We start from the raw sequence: 18,398 nt of genomic DNA, 5'->3' as shown, positions 1-18,398 counted from the left end.
CATTCATTTACGAAAAACTTTACTTTGAGAGCTTGATAGTGTTCATTTATTGAAATACGAATTTTTAAGGAGTAATCGTATCGAGGTCGAAATGAACGACAGCTCCATCTTGTGAATTGCGGTTTTTCGCTTCCTGACCTTTTCGCCCCCAGTCGTTTCGCTCCCTTGGCCTTTGGTTGGGATTGAGAAAGTACTACGTCGGTTATAGAAGAGACGGACAGATTGTGTCTGTCTTCAAGAATAGAGTGAGATATCAGCTCAATCAAAGGCAGTTGGCCGTGATGTATTATGTTATAGAAGAGAAGGACAGGTTGTGCGTGTGTTCTTGAGCACAGTGAACTATCAGCTTAGTCCAAGAGATTAGGTCATGATGTCTCTGGTCAAAAAGACAGTGACTGAGAGAGGTATGCTAGCTCGTCTCTTGTTATCTGTAGTAGGAGAGACAACATGTTTGTGCATGCCTTCATGAGTATAGTGAGAATGGAGGTCAGTCCAAGGCAGCAGGACATGAGTTATACGGTAGAAGAGATGACCAGGCTGTACCTGTTAACCTGGTTGTGCCTGTCTTTGATATGGGCTCATACCAAGGCAGTAGGCCCAGTTGTCTCTTGTGGAAGAGATGGCAAGGTTGTGCATGCCTTCAAGAGCAGAGCGAGATATCAGATATCAGTCAAGATGTACCCGTCTTCAAGGGCACAGAACGATGTTAGCTCAGGCCGTGACAGAAGATCAGACTGTTACAGAAGAGACAGCCTGGTTGTGCCCGTCTGAAAGAGCACTGCGAGATCTGCTCAGGAGTTTCTGGGTCATTTTAGATGCTTACTATGATTACAGTTATGAAGAGCAGTACAGTTCTCTACTCACTAACATGTGAATGGGAAAGTACTGCCTTATTCAGACATATTCAAGTATGAAATCCCCATCAGAAACACCCGAAATCATTTTCGAACAGTGATGTTGCAATGAACTAACAACAAAAACAGGTATTTGAGCATTGATAATTTATTCAACATCTCTTGCTTATCTAATAATATAGATGTCTTTTTTGCAAATATTTGTCTCGGATTATTGACTTGCACATTTCAGGAGACATGGCACAGCAATACTCTTGGTTTGGTTTCCCTCTGGAGAATCGGCAACCAACTGCCAAAGTTTTTAAAGGGAGACAACAGAGAGGGGCTGCTAGCAAGTTAAGTCAAATCTCACAGAATATCGAACCTATTCACACTGGAACATGTTTATCACTGAATCACATGCAGCAGCTTCCAATCGGCCCCTCTAGCTCCTGCCTATAGTCTCCCTTTAACACACAATCCCAACAATTGAGTGAGAGCGCCCAAGTCATCATGTCACTCACCTAAGTCATCATGTCGCGAGCCTGCTGAAACCTCCAATAGATCAACTTTTGACTGTTATTGATGGCTAATTTGGAAATATATTTTTGGTCTCCAAACGGAAGAAGTTTCCTCAGGCATCCTAACATAGACTGGCAACTTTATATTTTGGGCACATTTGTGACTTGAACCAAATGAACTCCTTGGAACAATTAAAGTGCCATTATTGCAATTAGTACCAGCATAAACTTCATCTTGGGATGTACTTGAACATTCACAATATCTTACAACAATATATACATATAGTAGAAAAATATAGAGTATAAAATTTCTAGCCACATATTACAAAAGAATGAAAATCATAACTTAGATTGAATGTACTGGTTAAGGGCCACAGGAACCTCTTGAGAACCCTTGGGCTTCACTGTGAAGGATTGAAGCACTATAACATACGCTGTTCCCCTTAAATGATCCTTATAAAGTTCAAGGACAAGCCCTCATTAACATCAGCATGCATAACGATATGCTTGCCATAAATAGATATTGCAATATTTCTCAAATGCTTTCCATTCCCCATGCAGTTTATGCGATCACCGATTCTTGTCGCAGGCACCAATACACATTATAATAAATACAAATCTTTTATACAAATGTTGTGCTTCAATTGAAATCAGGAAGCATTTTGACAACAATTTTTTCCAATCACAACATTGAGATCATTCGGAGAACATTTTCACAGATGTATCAACAAACATTTTGTCTGTCCAGTTGAAACTTCCTGCTGATCTTGATTCAACACATTCATAAGACTAACTTGATGTCTGATGTCACTTGAGGTATTCAGGAGCAGATTTAACCATATAAGCCGCACTTACACCACCTGAAAATGGACCACCAATCTTGGTTCGGGAACCAATGCCGCACCATCGAAAATCCACCAAGCGCTTACACCAGCGCTGCAGCTAGTTATAAAATCCGGCTACAGATGGCACGCAAACAATAAGCAGAAAGCGCCATTTCGAAAACGGAGCCGAACCATCTAACTAGCTAATTGCCGATCCATTTGCGCTTACACCACGACAAAGCCGAGCTTTCAACAAGCCGGGCGAATTTGGACCATCAAGCTTGGTGGGACAAATTCGCTCGGCAATTTGTATCGGCAATGGATTGCCGAACCAATTTGTCGCGGCAATGTGGTGGTGTACGTGCAATTGGTCCACCAATATTTCGTGGTGTAAGCGCAGCTATTGACCTCCAGACAACACTTCCAAGAGGGTCACACACCCCCCCAAAAAAAATCTTTACCCCTACCCCCTTACCCCCTTAATTTGGGTGAACCTTATGCATTTTTTTGGGAGGCCTAAAAAGCATAAATGAATGGACATTCACCCAGGTACAATCTGTGAAATTGCTCCCTGAAAGTGAAACTCGACATTTTATTTACAACCATATCGTACTGTAAACAGCCAATGTTCCACACATCTTCATTTTTGTGTTTCACAAACATTTCTTTAAAAATTTACGCTATTCATTTTGGCAGATACGGTTTTTCATGTGAACAATTTATTTTCGGATTGTAAAACATTGGCGGTTTACGGTCGACCACTGTTTTCACACATGAGAGCAGCCTACAAGACAAACGTCCATTGATTTCAACAAAATACTGAAGGTTGTGGACATGTGCTGACATCATCAGTTAGCAGATATCACTACTCTAAGAATCTCATTAAAGGCTCTTTCTAAATCTGCATAGATTCAATAAATACCATTAAGCGCAATTTGACAATACTTGGCTTTTGACAACAACTGTTTTCACAGCACAACAAACTTTACATTACATTTAATATTGAAGGTCGGTACAAAAGTTTGGGGAACCAAGTCAACTATTTTCAATTTCCATCTGATTCAAAAATGTTCGTGAAATTAACCACGACAATGACCTGATATAATTTGGTGTGAGATTATGTATGTTATGACGGTCACATCACGTCATGATACAATGCACAGCATCACCTCATCGACTCAAACAAAATCTGGGAACGTCATGTAGCGAAGTGTTTAAAGTCTTCCTAGATGGCTAACACAACCCGACTGAACATTCGCTGAACGTCAATCATGAGTGAATGAAATGAACAACTGGTAGAGACTACTGAAATGAACATCTTAGGTGAGGCATCTCATCTGACTAGAACTGATGATGAGCAATACAAGATGATAAAGATACGAGCCTTCATCGTCTCACTCTTCTTGAATAGTTTTGAGTTACCACATTGCGTACTGCTCTAGGAATCAGATGGCTGATCAATCTTGCACGTTGTGACGCCATTTGCTGGCTACGTTCGCCCGTCTGCTGTGACATTGTGTGACATCACCCGCTGTTGGCATTGATGACGTTTAGAGGCAGGTCAATAATCGACAGTCCTCCGACAAGAGTATCTGAGTTCAATGTCGATGATAGGCCTTATAGAGGCACACGACTTACTGCACCATAAACGACTTGCTCCGCCATCGCCAGGGATAAATCAGAAGTTTCCTCGTCAACATGACTGGAAGACATGGATGAACTTCTTGATCTTGTCAACCGACGCCTGAGTGTTATTGTTCATAGATATAAGGGCACCTTTGTCGTCACCTTGTTTCTGGAAAACAGAATGAGAATGTTATCACCTAGATTTCCATCATCCAGCAGATCATGGCCTGAGTAGCCTACATCCCATCACACGCTGGTATAAAACTCAGTGAGCCGGCAGACAAGTTGGCTGGTGGAGCGGCACCTTTCGATGACCTCGTCAAGACTCCTACACACCTGGTGAGAACCATTGTTGAGGAGAACCACTGACCAAAGCAGAGACTCCTCCACATACTGTGAATGTCACAAAGGTGCTATGAGACCTAGATGTACACTTACATTTACAGACATATTAAGTTGTTGTGATTTTAATTCGAGTTGTGCTCTTTCACTCTGCAGCTCACTCTTCCTCCGCAATAACTTCCTTTTTTCTTCTTCTTTGGCTGAAAAAGTCAATCAGAGATTTTCATCTATTTTCGACAAGATGTTGCCTTTCTTTTGGTACAAAATGTTTAAAATGGCATCATACCCCCCTAAAACACCAAAACCCACAATGCTTGACTGAAAGAAGGGCCAAGAAAAACTTTTCATCTGTGTACGAACTGCTGTCGACAGTCGGTCGAGCTATTCTTCAAACTACTAATCAGTCCAACACATCAATACTACCAAAGGAACCAAATCATCATATTGCCTCGAGGTTGCCAAATCAATGAAGCATGATTCCCACCATCTTACCTGCTTTGTTGGCTATATAAGAATTGACCACTTCTAACGCGGCAGGTAACACTGGGTTGGGCGGATTTTGTGGAATCTGTCTCCCCTCCGCCTGAAAACAGAATTGAAAACTGAGGCTGCGTAAAACACGATGTCAATGAAAGGCCCTATCAGCAAGCCTCACGTCAAGGTGATGATGTGGTTGCACTATTTGTAAGACATGGCGCGAGTTTGCCAAACATGTGTAATACAGCCAGACAGATATCCATGATTGGAGCTATTACCTGGCATTTAGGGCAAGACCACAAACCCTGTGGAACACACGACAATGGCGGCTCGAGACATTGTAAGTGGAACACGAGGCTACACGTGTCACACATCAACAACTGACCGCTGCGATGACACATGGCGCAGTAGTCATCGTGGACGTCGCCCTGGAAATGAAAAGACAGGGATGTTTGAGGAAACGACATCATGTCATGAAGATACATGTAGATGGTTGTAAACCCAAGATAGCATCAGTGGAGAACACACAACCTAATTGTGTACTTACATCACTACTTCCATTCCTTGAGTAACCATTCCTATAGGCACCACTATCGACGCTGTCGGGGGTCCCTGGACGACTGGTATTGGGTGACGCTCGAGGAAACCGACCTGAAAGATACAGAGAACATTGTGATCATTCAAAAGACACAACCAGTATCATGATCATGCGTTCAAAGTGTACCGTTCTGAACAAACCCGCCATCACACCCTGAAAAAAAATAGGTGACAAGAAGTGAAATTTATTAAATACCTACATTATTTTGTGATTTTTCATTGCGAAAAAGAGTAATTTGAACTAAAAATTAAAAAATATACAAATGACACAAAAGATACAAACTTTTCTTCCCACAATAATTTGGATAGGTAGGTCAACAGGAATCAAGGCCAATCATTCCCGACTGGGAAACGGGTGAATTCTAAGCCCACTTCTGAGAGATACATGTGGGTAGGTAAGGTTACCAATACTTCTCAACCCTTGGATGCCAGTATACATGTACACGGCTATCATCAATTGTGGTTCTTACTACGAGATGGAGGATCAGATCTGAATGATAAAGCCTCCAAGTCATGGTCAACATGAAATATTTGCTACTGAATTTCATCAAGTGATATTTTGGTCACATTTGTAAAACCTTGGTCACATGCTACCTGTGTCAAGGTTATAGTGGCAAGTCCTGGCATTCAAGCAACTATTGAAGCCATGGTGTTTTGGTGAATACCTTGAGGGGTAGCGGATCACATGGTCATGGTGACGAGTCACTTTCTACAAGTTATTATGATATGTTGATGAGTTTCAGTTGAGAGGGCGAGATGTATACCTTCCAATGACAAACATGATCTTCTCTCCAGAGAAACCAGCCGTTTTCTTCGACTTCTGTACAACGACAAATTGGACGTCCTTTTTCTACGTTTTCTCTGCTCTCCCAGTCTCGTTAAACCAGATGTTGGCGGTTGGCGGGGCGGCAGTTTTAGTCCTGTAGAGACAGGAGAGAGTGAGCAAATAAGATCGGCAAACCAGCTCATTCATGTTTTCCACATCAGTGCACCTAAAGGTGGTGCTCAGACATAAATAAACAAAATGGCTGATTTATGGAGTCAGTTATTCTTGACATCACATCATCAAGAAGAGCAACCACTCCTAATGATGTAATGTCTCTTTCAGTAGAGGTAGACCTCATCTATGTCCCCTCAACATGACACAGAGTTCCACCACTAGGGGGCTGATTTGAGGTGACCTTGCACAAGTGACCTATTCTGACAGAGCGTGGAATTCAGTAGCAAATATTTTATGTGAATCATGACGCAACGTTCTTCCATTTGAACTGGTAAAGGAGACTGTGCTTTCCCTGCCTATGATAACAGGGACACCACAGGACACAACAGGTGACCAGCATGAGCCTGGAGGGCAAGTACGGTCAATATGATAAACGTTGGGTCACATGTTTCCACCACAAGATGTCCTGGCATTTCAACTTACGTGCTCCCAAGATGGCTGACAATGAAAAAAAAATGAAAAAAAAGATGGCCGACGATGAGTTTCTGAATGAGAGAAATGAGAGGGGCTTGGGAAATTATCATGAGTCACCAGTTCAGGATATGAGGCACGATTAAATGGTTGCAAGCTTTTCCAAATAAGGCCACAATACATATTTGATACAGTTTCCAATGAAAGTTTGAAAAAAGCGGCAGGAAGGTTTTGATGAAATGGCAGCTCCACCTGAGCAATGTTTGGTGAGGTGAGGCAGTCAGGTATGAATTGGAGACAACAATACTAACCTCGTGATCGTTTCACTCCGATACTGGCGAGGTAGTTGGAAAACGCTTGTCTCCGCTGAAAAGGAAAGACGAGAACATGTAGGAGAAGGCATTCTAGACAGAGGTGGCTGAAGGGACTTCACGCTTGGGACTAACACCAGGCTGACCTCAACACAGCACTATCTCCTTTAGTAAACACCATTCACGAGAGTAGAGACACAACTTAACATTACTCTTTCACCTTGCCTTCAGTGATCAGGTAGACCAGTATCAGGAAGAGTCTATACCTACCTCAGAGTCATATCCACCGGAGGCAAAGTGAGGATTCGCTGTTGTTCGTCTTTTTCGCTCAGTGCGTTTTGATTGCAATTCTGGAAGAGAGACAGAAGACGTCTTCAATAGGCTTGACTCGTGAACCTTCTTGCCAGTCTCCTAGTTTGAGTTGAGGGTGATTGAGGAGATTCCTTACAGTGCAGTAGAAAACATTTCCAAAGAGATATTCCCGTAGGTAATTTAGAATGTTCAGCTTTAACCTTTGCATTCTAACACGGAAAGAACAAAGCTTCTCCAATGGGCTGAACCAACCACTTCTCGGTATGAAGTCCAGCATTCTAACCACTACCCCAGCACCTTTCTAAACAAGCATATTGTCCTCACTTACCCTTGACTGTGTCGGGTGAAACAAGATCAAGAGCGGCCATGAACTCAAATTTCTGAAAGAAAGACAGAATATTAAGACACTTTTCAGTCATGAATCTTCAAGATTTTTAGAAACAGTATGAAACCCTGTGCAAATTAACATACAATTGTTAATTTGGAAAAGAATTTTTTTTAAACTTCATTTCAAGTTACCTGTTTCTCTCCTAGAGGGAGCTCTCGTTTCAAGACTGGCGACTTTTTGATGTTTTCTTTCACAAACTTGTCAGCTTCAGGCAGGCGTTTCACTGGAGACGAGGTTGAAATCTTCTGCGTATAATCTCCTAATACATTGGTTTTATTGCTCTGAAATGACAAGAATCACTTTTTAGAATGAAAAGACAGATGGCGATCTCTAGAAATAAACTTTCACAAGGACGACAAGAGTAAGGCTCTGCACCCACAGCTTGATAACACAACACTCTATCATAACATACTTCTGATTTCAAACGTATAAATCACATATTGACCAAACAACTGCTACACGTAGTACGTGATCTTAGCCCATGACAGAGAACATTGTGAGCCATCCCGAGATGATTTACCTGTAATAACGTTGGTCTGTGATGTGGATACGAAGGGATCCGTATTGGAGATGACGGCCGCATCTCTTTCCTCCTGGAGTGGGGTTTGTGGAAGTGGCGTTCTTTCTTGGCTGAGATTGTCATGGGAGGAGCGGTCTGAAAGATTAAGTATAGGAGTGATCATCTGAATATGTTTTCAGTCCCTGAAATGATGCCAGCGACAACATAGAATACACATTCTTCTTTTTCCTATTTATAAAGTCAATCTTGAATGAAACAGTAAATTTTCATTGAACCATCATTCTAATTCTCAGTTCTGAGTTCGGTCCCTTCCCTCTGAGCCGTCAAGCCTGATTTTGGCAGATGCTACGACTGATGTACAATACAGAGATATTGCAAATCAATTCTGGAGAATCAAATAACCAGCGAGATTTGTACCGAATGACAATACCCAACAGAAAAGCTCATAAAAATCAATGGAGTATGCCTATATTGAGTAGTTGGGATGGAACGCAGCGGATACAAAAGTGAAGACTGTGCCAGGCAGTATTGCACCCTCTTTCTTCTCATTTGGTACTCAACTGATGTATTAAAGAATGCAATGCAGGTTTAATAGCTTCCCCTTTGGAAAGAAAGCCAGATTTACTGACTCTTGAATTCTGTGGTAAAGTATTTCACACTAACTGTTCCAGGCCAGAAGGACTGGTAGTACTATGACATCATCAACTGTATTAAATCAACTCTCAATAAGCCTTAGAGAGTAATTGATGCTCTATTTTCTATGGTCTTTCTATTTGTTCAGTCACATTGACTTGACAATAGGTCTGTAAACAAAGACAATAGTGTTACCTTGGACAAAGGTCAAACATTTTCACTTTCAATAGTCATAACTCATATGACATGTGTCACTTCATGACCACATGACCTACAAACATTTGTCACTAAATTATTGTGTTTACTTTTAGTTTTGATTTTAAGTGGTCAACTTTGCTTGTAAATTCTAGACGTCTGCATACCAAATCAAGTTAATCATCCCCCATCCCCGATTAAGAACCCAGCTGCCGAGATGCTAGCCATGCCAGTGTCTCTTGTCATGCGGTGATTGCTCACCTGGCGGAGTACAAGCACACATGCGCCGTTAACATCCACATCACTCTCGTTCAAAAATCAATACCGAAAACTTTGTACACAGAATCTTATCACTTGGACAGCTAGGAAGTGCTGCCTTCTGGAGATTGATGAGGGAACTAATACACCAAGCTTCCAATCCCATCAAAGATGATGTGGAAACTTGTGAAAACGAAACCATTTCGACAAACCGAGTCATGAGGATGGGACAGCATTTCTACTGTTTTTATGGGAAAGGTGTCCAGCTTTCATTACTGACATTAGTATCAAACTGAGGGCTTCACTGAAGGCTACTTGTAATTTCAATCTAGTGTGTGAGCTCAAGGAAAGTTGCAGAGTTCAAAGCAAAATTTAATCGGCTTGAATGGATTTTGACCATTCATCAAATAACCCATAAGTTAGTCCTAACAGCAGCACACTTTCAGCAGACGGGGAATTTTTATTCCTCACCAAACCATCATAAATAATCTACCATTAAAACTACCGCAGACCTTCTTATTAACAATACCCAGATCAAAACTTGTAGAAAATCCCCTCCTGGTCCTAAATGCCACAAGTCTTGAACATTCTGCCTTTTCCACGTCAGTGCCAATACACCAGTCCCACATTCAAAGTATCACAACTTTCATTGTTAATCAGGGCTCCCGGGTTACCATGACGACCAGAGTCTGACCTGCTGCCGTAGAAGTTCTTCTGAACGCTACTCGACGTTACTTAGCTGATCAAATGTTCTGACGGGATGTCATTGAGAATTCTTCGATGAAGAACTAGACATTCTCACATAAATAGTTTGTTATCTCAAACATGTCAATCATTATAGCTGAAAGAAAGGCTTATTATTGCATCCTTAGAAACAATATAGTGTCAGAAAGACAGAGTGTGCAAGGCAATGGCTGATGCGAGTCTGGTTAGACAGAGATCTGTACTGATGAACTCAGCTTGGAGGCTTGGCTGCCCTTGCGGTGCAGTGGAACAACAGATGTTTGAACATCACCTCATGCCACCTTAGAGGTCATTCTTTCACTCCATTCTGCTCACATTAGTTTTCATTTGAAAAAAAGGGCAACTTAAAAGTGGAAAACCAGACAAAAGTTCCGAGCAATTTTCAAAATAGAATAACTCTTACAACACATGTCACAGTCACACAACAATCAGTAATGGATTCTATCTGAAATACAATGAGACAACATCTCCTGAAGACCATTTCTTATAAAAAGATGCCAACTATGAACTTTAAGACACCATGCAGACAACCCTCAAAGAGCACGAACTTTGAATAAAGTAACCTCCACTGTCATAAAATCCCTGCTAACATAACACTAATAAAAACTTATGATGAAGCAGCACATTATTACAGATTCATGAATACAAAAAGTCTTACCAGACAAAACCCCATCAAATAGGACAATATATAAAGTGACGAGAGATTTAATTTCATCTCTAAGCGTTGCCATAGTAACCTATATTCCCATTCCATCTTCGTTGTAAACTGAACAGTTTCAAGAAGAGTGATGGTGAGGGCAACTACTAACAAACACTTTTATCTTTATTGATTCAGCCAGAAAAAAATCTTGAGGACATTTTGAAAATAAACACTTGGCATCGAGGTTGATATTGGAGATCTGGCCCGAGAATGCCAAATTCCATGGTACCACAGATTCAACATGTTTACTTCAAGTTATATTCCAAATGGAGCTATATTTATACTGAACATTTGGAAGTGAATGAACCTTTTAGTTATAGCGTACATGTCGTAAACCACATTTCCTGACTCAAACGTACCAAACAAGCAAAGATTCACCAGAATTATCAAAATCAGACAAAATATTGTGTTTTGAATTGTCTACAATGAATAATGGTAAAAATTGCACTTGGCAGAAATAGCACCTTTCTGAAAAGAACTTAGTCGAGAAAATCTGTTGTATCTGATTGTCAAATGTTACTTACACATGGTGTGACAGGCAGTGGTGGCTTTGAGGTACTCGTGGAGGAAGATGCGACCGGCTTACTCGGCTGACTCACAACAGGGGTATTCTCGCTCCCTTGCTTTGGTACGAGGTCCTTCCGCAGCTGTTGCACAATCACCTTCTGCAGAGAAACATGGTGAAAATGAAGCATAGAATGAAGAGAGTTGTGTAATCATTGCTACTCCTAAATGGTACTCAAGTGGATGGTTCCTCTGCCAGGCCTGTAATAGAGGCAGAGCAGGGATGTCATTCAGGCAGCCATTTTGTAACATCATGGTTGACATTATGCCACTATTCAATACTGCCTGGGACAGCAGTGTTGGGCGACATGGTTCAGTGGCCGACATGGTTCAGGAGCTGTCCTAATGAATTGGGTTTCTTTGTTAGAGAGGTAGGCCTGATTTACAGAAAGACCGTTCTCAAAATGTATCAGAGGAGATAAGTTTGTGAAGACAAGTATTGATCTTTTGATTGTGTACATATCCCAACAAGACAAATAGTTTTTCACACATCAACCAAGTCAAGAGCTATGAGCCAATTGACCTGTTTAGCATGGCCTGTTTTCTTAGAGTCAAAAGACCTCACAATCACATGCTTGAATACCTTTATTTTAAATGAGTTACTAATTCACATGTCGAAGGAAGCCAGATATTCATTATGGTGGATCCCTCTTGTGACTTGTTGCAGAACTAAATGCAGGTTATATCACACTTTTTTCACTTTTGAAGAAATACTAGCAAAAATATCTGCATGAAAGCCCAGTTTGAGGTCACAACATAAAAGTTCATTTACCTGTTTTTCGCTCAGAGATGTAATTTCTGCCTGTAGGTCATGGAGCTGCTTCTGAACAGTTGCATTCTGGAAGATAATGACAGACATCAGGCTATCATTCACAATACAACCTGAAAATGGGCCATCTCAGGTTGGGATAGGTGAAAAAACTTGTCCATCCAAGAAAATTATCAAACTTGTGAACTTTTTGAAATGCCATTCTCCAGACTTTTCAAAAAAGTCACCATAGATTATGAAGCATTGAAGCCATCATGAAGGTGGGGTCTAGAAACCAATCTGGCCACCTCCAGAAATGGTGATATGACTAATGTCCATATCAATCATCTGGTCAAGAATTCCTCTGAAAGCGGAATCGTTTTATCATTGTTCATTAGTCTGATTGGTATCCCAAATCATAATAGAACTTGGCCTACTCACTTCAATTAATCAATCAATAGTCTCTCCTAGATATTAAACAAAATTGTCCAAACCGCTTCATGTTATTGTTATTGTTAGTTTTTTGTTCAAATAGCAAAAGCACCAGGCATTACACATGCAGGCTGGCACAGAGTCAGAGCATAGCGATTATTGATTATTTTCTTTTACTTCAGTATGGAGTATGTGTGACAGACACCAACCTGTGGATCCAACTTCATACGAGCAACAAACATCTGAAAAAGAGGGCAAATAATAACTAATGGATTCTAAAAGTTGATTAACAGCAGGGCGACCGGTTGTTTCAAGCTCAGTTTAGCTTGGGTTTTGTCTGTATCAGCGATGATGTCACAATTTTGAAACAAAAAAAGGTTCTCAAAAGTAAACAATGAAAAGTCTAACTCAAAAAAAATTTAGATGCTGATTATTCAGCAATTGTCATAAAAGAAGTACACTAACAATTATGAATTGGTAAATAGCTGGATACGTTGTAGCAGCAGCCCCATAAACATCTTGGCCCACTGCCAACTCAGCATCCAACACCACCATCACACAGTAAAAAAGTGTGAAAACCCCATCCAATATCTATCCTACATCACTTATTACATTGTACAATAAACTGCAATCAATTTCGAAACATTTAAGATACATCAGTGGGTATTTTGAGGAGGAAAAGATGGTTTAGTTTTGGCATCTGGAGAACAACCACTGACCGACTTCCCCATCCATCCAGCCACTGCATTCATAATGAGAAAGGGTGCATGCAAAATAAGTTTAGAAAATACAACAACCTGATGGCTCTGAATAGCCTGTCTAAGTTGTCCCTGGATCTTATCCAAGTCACTCCTCGACATCTTTGGATCAGATTTCGAGGATGAGATGTATTTTTGAAGGAATCCTTTGATCCTGAACTTGTTTGGGAACGTTTGATTGTCAATCCCTCAAGTTGCAGTGTGGGGTACACACAGCAAAGTACAAAACATTGCAAAACCAAATCACTTCAACACTGCACAAAAAAAACTCTAAAAATATACAAGTTCGTTTGCTACTGGCAGGAAAAACTTGTAGATATCAGATAGACATCATCTATTTGAACTATCAAAGCAGTTTGAAGCCACAATTGTAGCTAAAAAGGCTAATTATTTTATGCAATTGGTGTTATGTTTTCTCAGGTATAGTCACAAATTCAGTGAAGCGGTTTGAGCCAAGTGAAAAGTCCCGGATGTCGACCGCATTTCTGCTCCAAAGTACTACTTCTCATACGCGAAACATTTCAAAGTTATTTTGCTCCATCAATATAACCCAAACTGCCTCAATAATAGCACAGTATAGCAATATTTGGTAAATAAAGAAGATTATGATTTCCTATCAAAGAATGATACTTTAATATATACAGACTATATTTCGGCTATAAGTGTATGAATACAAAAAGTGGTGTAACTCGGTTAAAATGTCAGCCCCCATAATTTGATAACGTTCGACAGAAAATCCCCTGAATTTTCGTAAATTACTCATCAAAAGAACCCCTCTTCAAAATATCAACCTTGTAATCTGTTAGGTGAAGTGTCATTCATTTCTTTTGGTGCGATTGTTAATGTGATATTTGTTTTACTTCGCTGATATCCATCTTTTCTGCTGTGGCGGTGAAACCGCACACGCAGCCTACACATACATACACCATGTATTGTACACTACAGTCACCGCGGCGGTACACATACGTATACACTCAATGCACACACATCCCATATACAATAATACATATTACATCGCATGCTTTGTATGTATGTATGTATGTATGTATATGGTTACTGGCATGGCAGTGATTTAGGTTTAGAACCTAAAGTTACCTCCTAATACCATGTCTTTTTTGAGTGGCAAATGCACATGTTGGGCTTAGCCTTAGGGCTTAGGCCAACCCAAGGCCAGGGAAGGCCCAAAACAAAAGACCGCAGATGTAGAAAAGGCCCAAAACAAAAGACCACATATGACGATATGTAGAGAGGCCCAGCCCCAGAACAAAACTGCTTCGAAGTTTATATAGTTAGTGTCATTTTCCTAAAACTTGTAATTTTCTTGGCACAGAGTAAATCTGTGAGTGATCCATGTGCAGTGATATGTACAATCTTCTCATGCTATTCTTTTTCACTTTCAGACGAGTTGATCATGTCTAAACGTGTTGCAGGGAATCAGTTGACCCATGATAATTGGGATGATGAAGAAGAGGCTGAAGAGGTATTTCCACATTTTCCACCTACTGTAAACTTGGCCATTGTCTGTCATCATCACTTTATCTTCCTCAATTCACTTTTAGCCTTCATAATAATCAGTGTTTTCCTCCAGAAATTAATTCCAGGGTAGACAACTGCAGTGAATTGGTAATTTTGGTAAATTTCCTGCAAAATCATTCAACTTTCCTCTCTTTTGGAGGTCTGTTCGAGAAATGTTTGAATTCGTGTCCGAATTCTAATATTTCTCGATGTGGCCAGTATATTTCATATCCTCTTGGTAGGAGGTTAAGCACATGAAGTTCGATTATGATTATCTGTCTTGAAAGATGCCGTTTTGTCATCATCTGCTGATGTTCTTGGACAAGTTTTATACTTAATCATTGCTTACTCTCCGTACTCATTGGCTCTCTCCTTCAATTTTAGGCTGGTGTGTTTAAAAGGGCATCGGTAGATACCATGAAACAACGCAAGATTAAAACTGCCAAGCGCCGAGGTGTTTCATTCCAGTCTGAAGGTGTAAGTATATTGCCCCGACCTTGAACCATTGACCTCATGACCTCAGCTCATATTCAGACAATACCCTCACTTTCCACAAGTAATTGACATGGATGTATGTTTGCTTTCCAGGAAGGCGGTGGTGCTTTCAGCGGTTTCAAGGGATTCAGTGGATTCGGAACCAACAATGGTGGCTCGTCGGGCCTTTCTGGTTTCAGTGCCTTAAAATCCAAGCCGACTTCCTCGGTGTCAAACGGGACCACTACAGCCGCAGCCTCCTCAACATCTAAGATCCCAGATTTCAAATTTGAGCCAAATAAACCACCAACAACAGACACAACCAAACAGACAGACTCTTCAAACACCAACTCTGATAAGTCGAAATATTTCACTCAGTTGAAAGGTTTGAATGAAAATGTGGCAGCGTGGATTAAAAAACATGTTGACTCGAATCCGTATTGTATTCTTACGCCAATATTCAAAGACTATGAAAAGCATTTAGCGGGAATTGAAAAGTTGAATAGAGACGTGTCAACGCCTGTTACAGCACCTAAAGTGGAGCAGAAATTAGGTAGGTTATAGTTCCTTGGTCAGTGGACCATGTGGGGGTGAGCTGAAACGGCCGACTGATCACAGTCTCATGAATGAGTGAGATTTCCAACCAGTGGGAGATCTCCATACCAGAGTGCCCCACAGGGGACGATTGTGTAACTGCTCACTAAGTGCTGTGGGCTCGAAAACGAAATGGGCCATTGTCTGAGTCACAGGGCACATGACACGGTCTGACATAAACCTGCAGTGGTACGCACTGTTGCCCATTGGGACTTGATTGAATGCAGAGGAAGAATGCCTCCCGATGTCAAACAGTCAACAGCAGACGGACTATGAAAGATACAGTCAGGAGGCTGAAATTGCTCTAATAAGAAACTGAGCTGCAGAGATAAACATGTCATGTTTCTTAATGCCTTTCAGCAGATTCTGATGTCACATCGTCAGGTGGATTCAAGTCAGCGAGTATAAGTTCATCAACAACCGAGGGTGTGCCAGTCTTTAAGTTTGCTGTGACGTCCTCTGATAAAGAAGCAAAAGAGATTGCTGCTACATCAAGTTCAGATCATACGAAAAAGGGTAAGTTTATGGCATTGAAAATACTTTTATATCTTTAAGCCCTTGATCCCATCAGAGTGGAGTGCTCCACCTATTCCTGCAAGATTTGTCTATTGGGCAGAGTGGATAATGTCATCATCTTGCCACCTCTAATTATGCCCTTTGTTTCCCCTTTTACAGAACCAGAGAGTAGTACGTCTGGATTCACATTTGCTGCTTCCAGCACAACATTCTCTAAGTCTAGTTCCTCGTCCACATCATCGGGCTTCCAGTTTGGTACATCATCCACATCTGGTGGCTTGAAGCCGTTCTCCTTTGCGATGGGTTCCACGTCAGCTGCCAGCAATAATGCCCCTTCGTCTCAAGGGGCTTCAGGAGATGATGATGAGTACGTCCCGCCAAAGCCAGAAGTGAAGGAGATCAAAGAGGATGCCATTTACTCAAAAAGGTGAGGCGTCTTCCTCTGAATTCTGTGATTAGTGACAAATGTGCCACTAAAACAACATCTTGATCATCAACACGTATGGCCAAGATTCAGTTGGGACAAGGAAAGATGCTTCAGGAAACAGATCCCCAACTCGAGCATTGTCTCTGCTTGGTGGTTTTCTACCTCATTACTATTCATATTTCAGGTGCAAGTTATTTTTCCAAAAGGAAACGGCAGATGGTGTAAAGGAATGGGTGGAGAAGGGCATTGGGAATTTGCATTTGAAGGAAACAGAAGGTGGCAAGACACAGCTATTGATCAGAGCGGACACAAATCTGGGTATGTTCCAAATGTGCTGGTGGATTTTGTCGTTTTCTTGTCAGAATTTGCCATATCCTGGTTTAATTTATTGGTGAGTGCCTCAGTGTTTGGCCGAGGTCAGTTTATTCTTGAATCCTCAAGAGCGAGGATCAAGTCGTGAAACACAGTCGGCAAGAAGATTTTACAACCTCAAAACTGTCTCATTTCTATTTCATGTCATCTTTTCACATCCAGGTAACGTCCTGCTGAACATTCTGCTGTCTGACTCGATCCCGCTGAGCCGTCAAGGAAAGAATAACGTCAACATGATGTGTATACCGTCGCCACCTGTCGACCCAAAGACAGACACCTCCAAACCGATCATGATGTTGATACGGGTGAAAACTTCTGATGATGCTGATGAGTTGTACGAGAAAATGACAGAACTCAAAAAAGGGAAGTGAAAGGACAATAAGTTTATTTTGATGTCTTTATCATCATACGTGTTACTGCCATGTATGGCATGAGCTGTAAGTGGACAGGTTGTTGGCTGATATGGATTACCTGGGTCTCTGGCTTTACAATGAAAGGATTATGGTAGCGCATTCTGAACTTATTCAAGTTGGCTAAGATATATTCTGTGCAGCAGGTGAAGAAATGATCAATTGATAATGTGTATAAAAGAATGATGGTACAGTACTTTATACCTCTTGTTGCAACTGTCTTGATATGACATGTATATAAACGTCACAAGTGAACCTTCATATAGAGCTTCACATTCTATAAAATTCATGATTTAAAGACGGAGAAATAGAAAAGGTGGTATCAATTTCCCAGTTGTTTCCATGAAACAAGTTGTCTATTGAGAGGGAGTTGGCATTGCCACAAAGACAATTACTCTAAACAAGTGGTGTTTTTTTGTAGAGTCCTTAGGCATAAATCTTAACAAGATTTGTCAGTCCATATATTTCATAAATAAAAATGTCATGATATACAAGTAGTTTCTTTCTTTCTTTTCAATCCCTGAAAGGGAAACTTTGTTTGAATAGCAAACTTGAAATACTTGGATTAAAATCCCCGAGCAGGATGAGTGCCTTGATCTTTGGTGTTTAGATCTGCAAACTCTGCTCTTGTTTGAATATTCCGTAACGACTAGTTGAAGAGTTTGATCGCAAAACGCGATGTCCGCCATATCCCAAGTAGCTCAGTTGTTCCTCCTGACTTGTGAGTATTGCTCCTTGCTGATATTCTCATCCTTTGCTTCACCTGTTGATTTCTTCTTCCTGACTTGGACCATTCTTTGTTTGTGTTTGACGCCTAGGCAGGCTAGGAAGACGAGCAGGTAGCAGGAATAGCACATGCCTAGGTAGCCAAGGCCTCTGTGCAGTTCATCATAGGG

At 41.0% G+C, this 18,398-nt stretch overlaps 2 protein-coding genes across 6 annotated transcripts; one reads left to right on the top strand and one right to left on the bottom strand.

Moving 5' to 3' along the window:
* Window positions 1–984: 984 nt before the first annotated feature.
* LOC135492303 (PHD finger protein 21A-like) lies at window positions 985–13,598 on the bottom strand. 4 transcript variants are annotated; one of them, XM_064778677.1, is made up of 16 exons: window positions 13,234–13,598; window positions 12,646–12,678; window positions 12,029–12,094; window positions 11,217–11,357; window positions 8,163–8,297; window positions 7,774–7,923; window positions 7,583–7,634; window positions 7,213–7,292; window positions 6,943–6,997; window positions 6,644–6,658; window positions 5,985–6,140; window positions 5,171–5,274; window positions 4,902–5,051; window positions 4,639–4,729; window positions 4,243–4,346; window positions 985–3,973 (listed from the first exon to the last, which is right to left on the bottom strand). In XM_064778677.1, the coding sequence occupies exons 1-16, from the start codon at window positions 13,294–13,296 to the stop codon at window positions 3,872–3,874; spliced, it is 1,497 nt and encodes a 498-aa protein (XP_064634747.1). In that variant the 5' UTR covers window positions 13,297–13,598; the 3' UTR covers window positions 985–3,871. The 4 variants fall into 4 exon arrangements, with proteins under 4 accessions (XP_064634747.1, XP_064634749.1, XP_064634748.1 ...); XM_064778679.1 differs by lacking the exon at window positions 5,985–6,140; XM_064778678.1 differs by lacking the exon at window positions 6,644–6,658.
* A 284-nt stretch (window positions 13,599–13,882) lies between these two features.
* On the top strand, window positions 13,883–17,953 carry LOC135492228 (nuclear pore complex protein Nup50-like). 2 transcript variants are annotated; one of them, XM_064778534.1, is made up of 8 exons: window positions 13,883–14,000; window positions 14,595–14,674; window positions 15,094–15,186; window positions 15,298–15,736; window positions 16,138–16,293; window positions 16,453–16,720; window positions 16,905–17,038; window positions 17,255–17,953. In XM_064778534.1, exons 2-8 carry the CDS (start codon window positions 14,606–14,608, stop codon window positions 17,461–17,463), a joined length of 1,368 nt encoding a protein of 455 aa, XP_064634604.1. In that variant the 5' UTR covers window positions 13,883–14,000; window positions 14,595–14,605; the 3' UTR covers window positions 17,464–17,953. The 2 variants fall into 2 exon arrangements, with proteins under 2 accessions (XP_064634604.1, XP_064634605.1); XM_064778535.1 differs by having other exon boundaries at window positions 16,141–16,293; window positions 17,255–17,952.
* Window positions 17,954–18,398: the final 445 nt, after the last annotated feature.

Source organism: Lineus longissimus, chromosome 8 (genome assembly GCF_910592395.1).
Source record: "Lineus longissimus chromosome 8, tnLinLong1.2, whole genome shotgun sequence".
Classification (NCBI taxonomy): domain Eukaryota; kingdom Metazoa; phylum Nemertea; class Pilidiophora; order Heteronemertea; family Lineidae; genus Lineus; species Lineus longissimus.
This window is presented reverse-complemented; position numbering and strand designations above follow the sequence as displayed.

What these genes read in the sequence shown, in the direction of transcription:
- LOC135492303 (XM_064778677.1), bottom strand. Translation starts at nt 13,296, where the DNA reads ATGTCGAGGAGTGACTTGGATAAGATCCAGGGACAACTTAGACAGGCT. An exon ending in CACTGCCTGTCACACCATGT is followed by an intron (nt 8,298 to 11,216) that starts GTAAGTAACATT and finishes TTAATCTTTCAG; the next exon opens with ACCGCTCCTCCCATGACAAT. An exon ending in TTCACCCGACACAGTCAAGG is followed by an intron (nt 7,293 to 7,582) that starts GTAAGTGAGGAC and finishes TCTCTCTTCCAG; the next exon opens with AATTGCAATCAAAACGCACT.
- LOC135492228 (XM_064778534.1), top strand. Translation starts at nt 14,606, where the DNA reads ATGTCTAAACGTGTTGCAGGGAATCAGTTGACCCATGATAATTGGGAT. An exon ending in GATGCCATTTACTCAAAAAG is followed by an intron (nt 16,721 to 16,904) that starts GTGAGGCGTCTT and finishes TTCATATTTCAG; the next exon opens with GTGCAAGTTATTTTTCCAAA. An exon ending in CAGAGCGGACACAAATCTGG is followed by an intron (nt 17,039 to 17,254) that starts GTATGTTCCAAA and finishes TTTCACATCCAG; the next exon opens with GTAACGTCCTGCTGAACATT.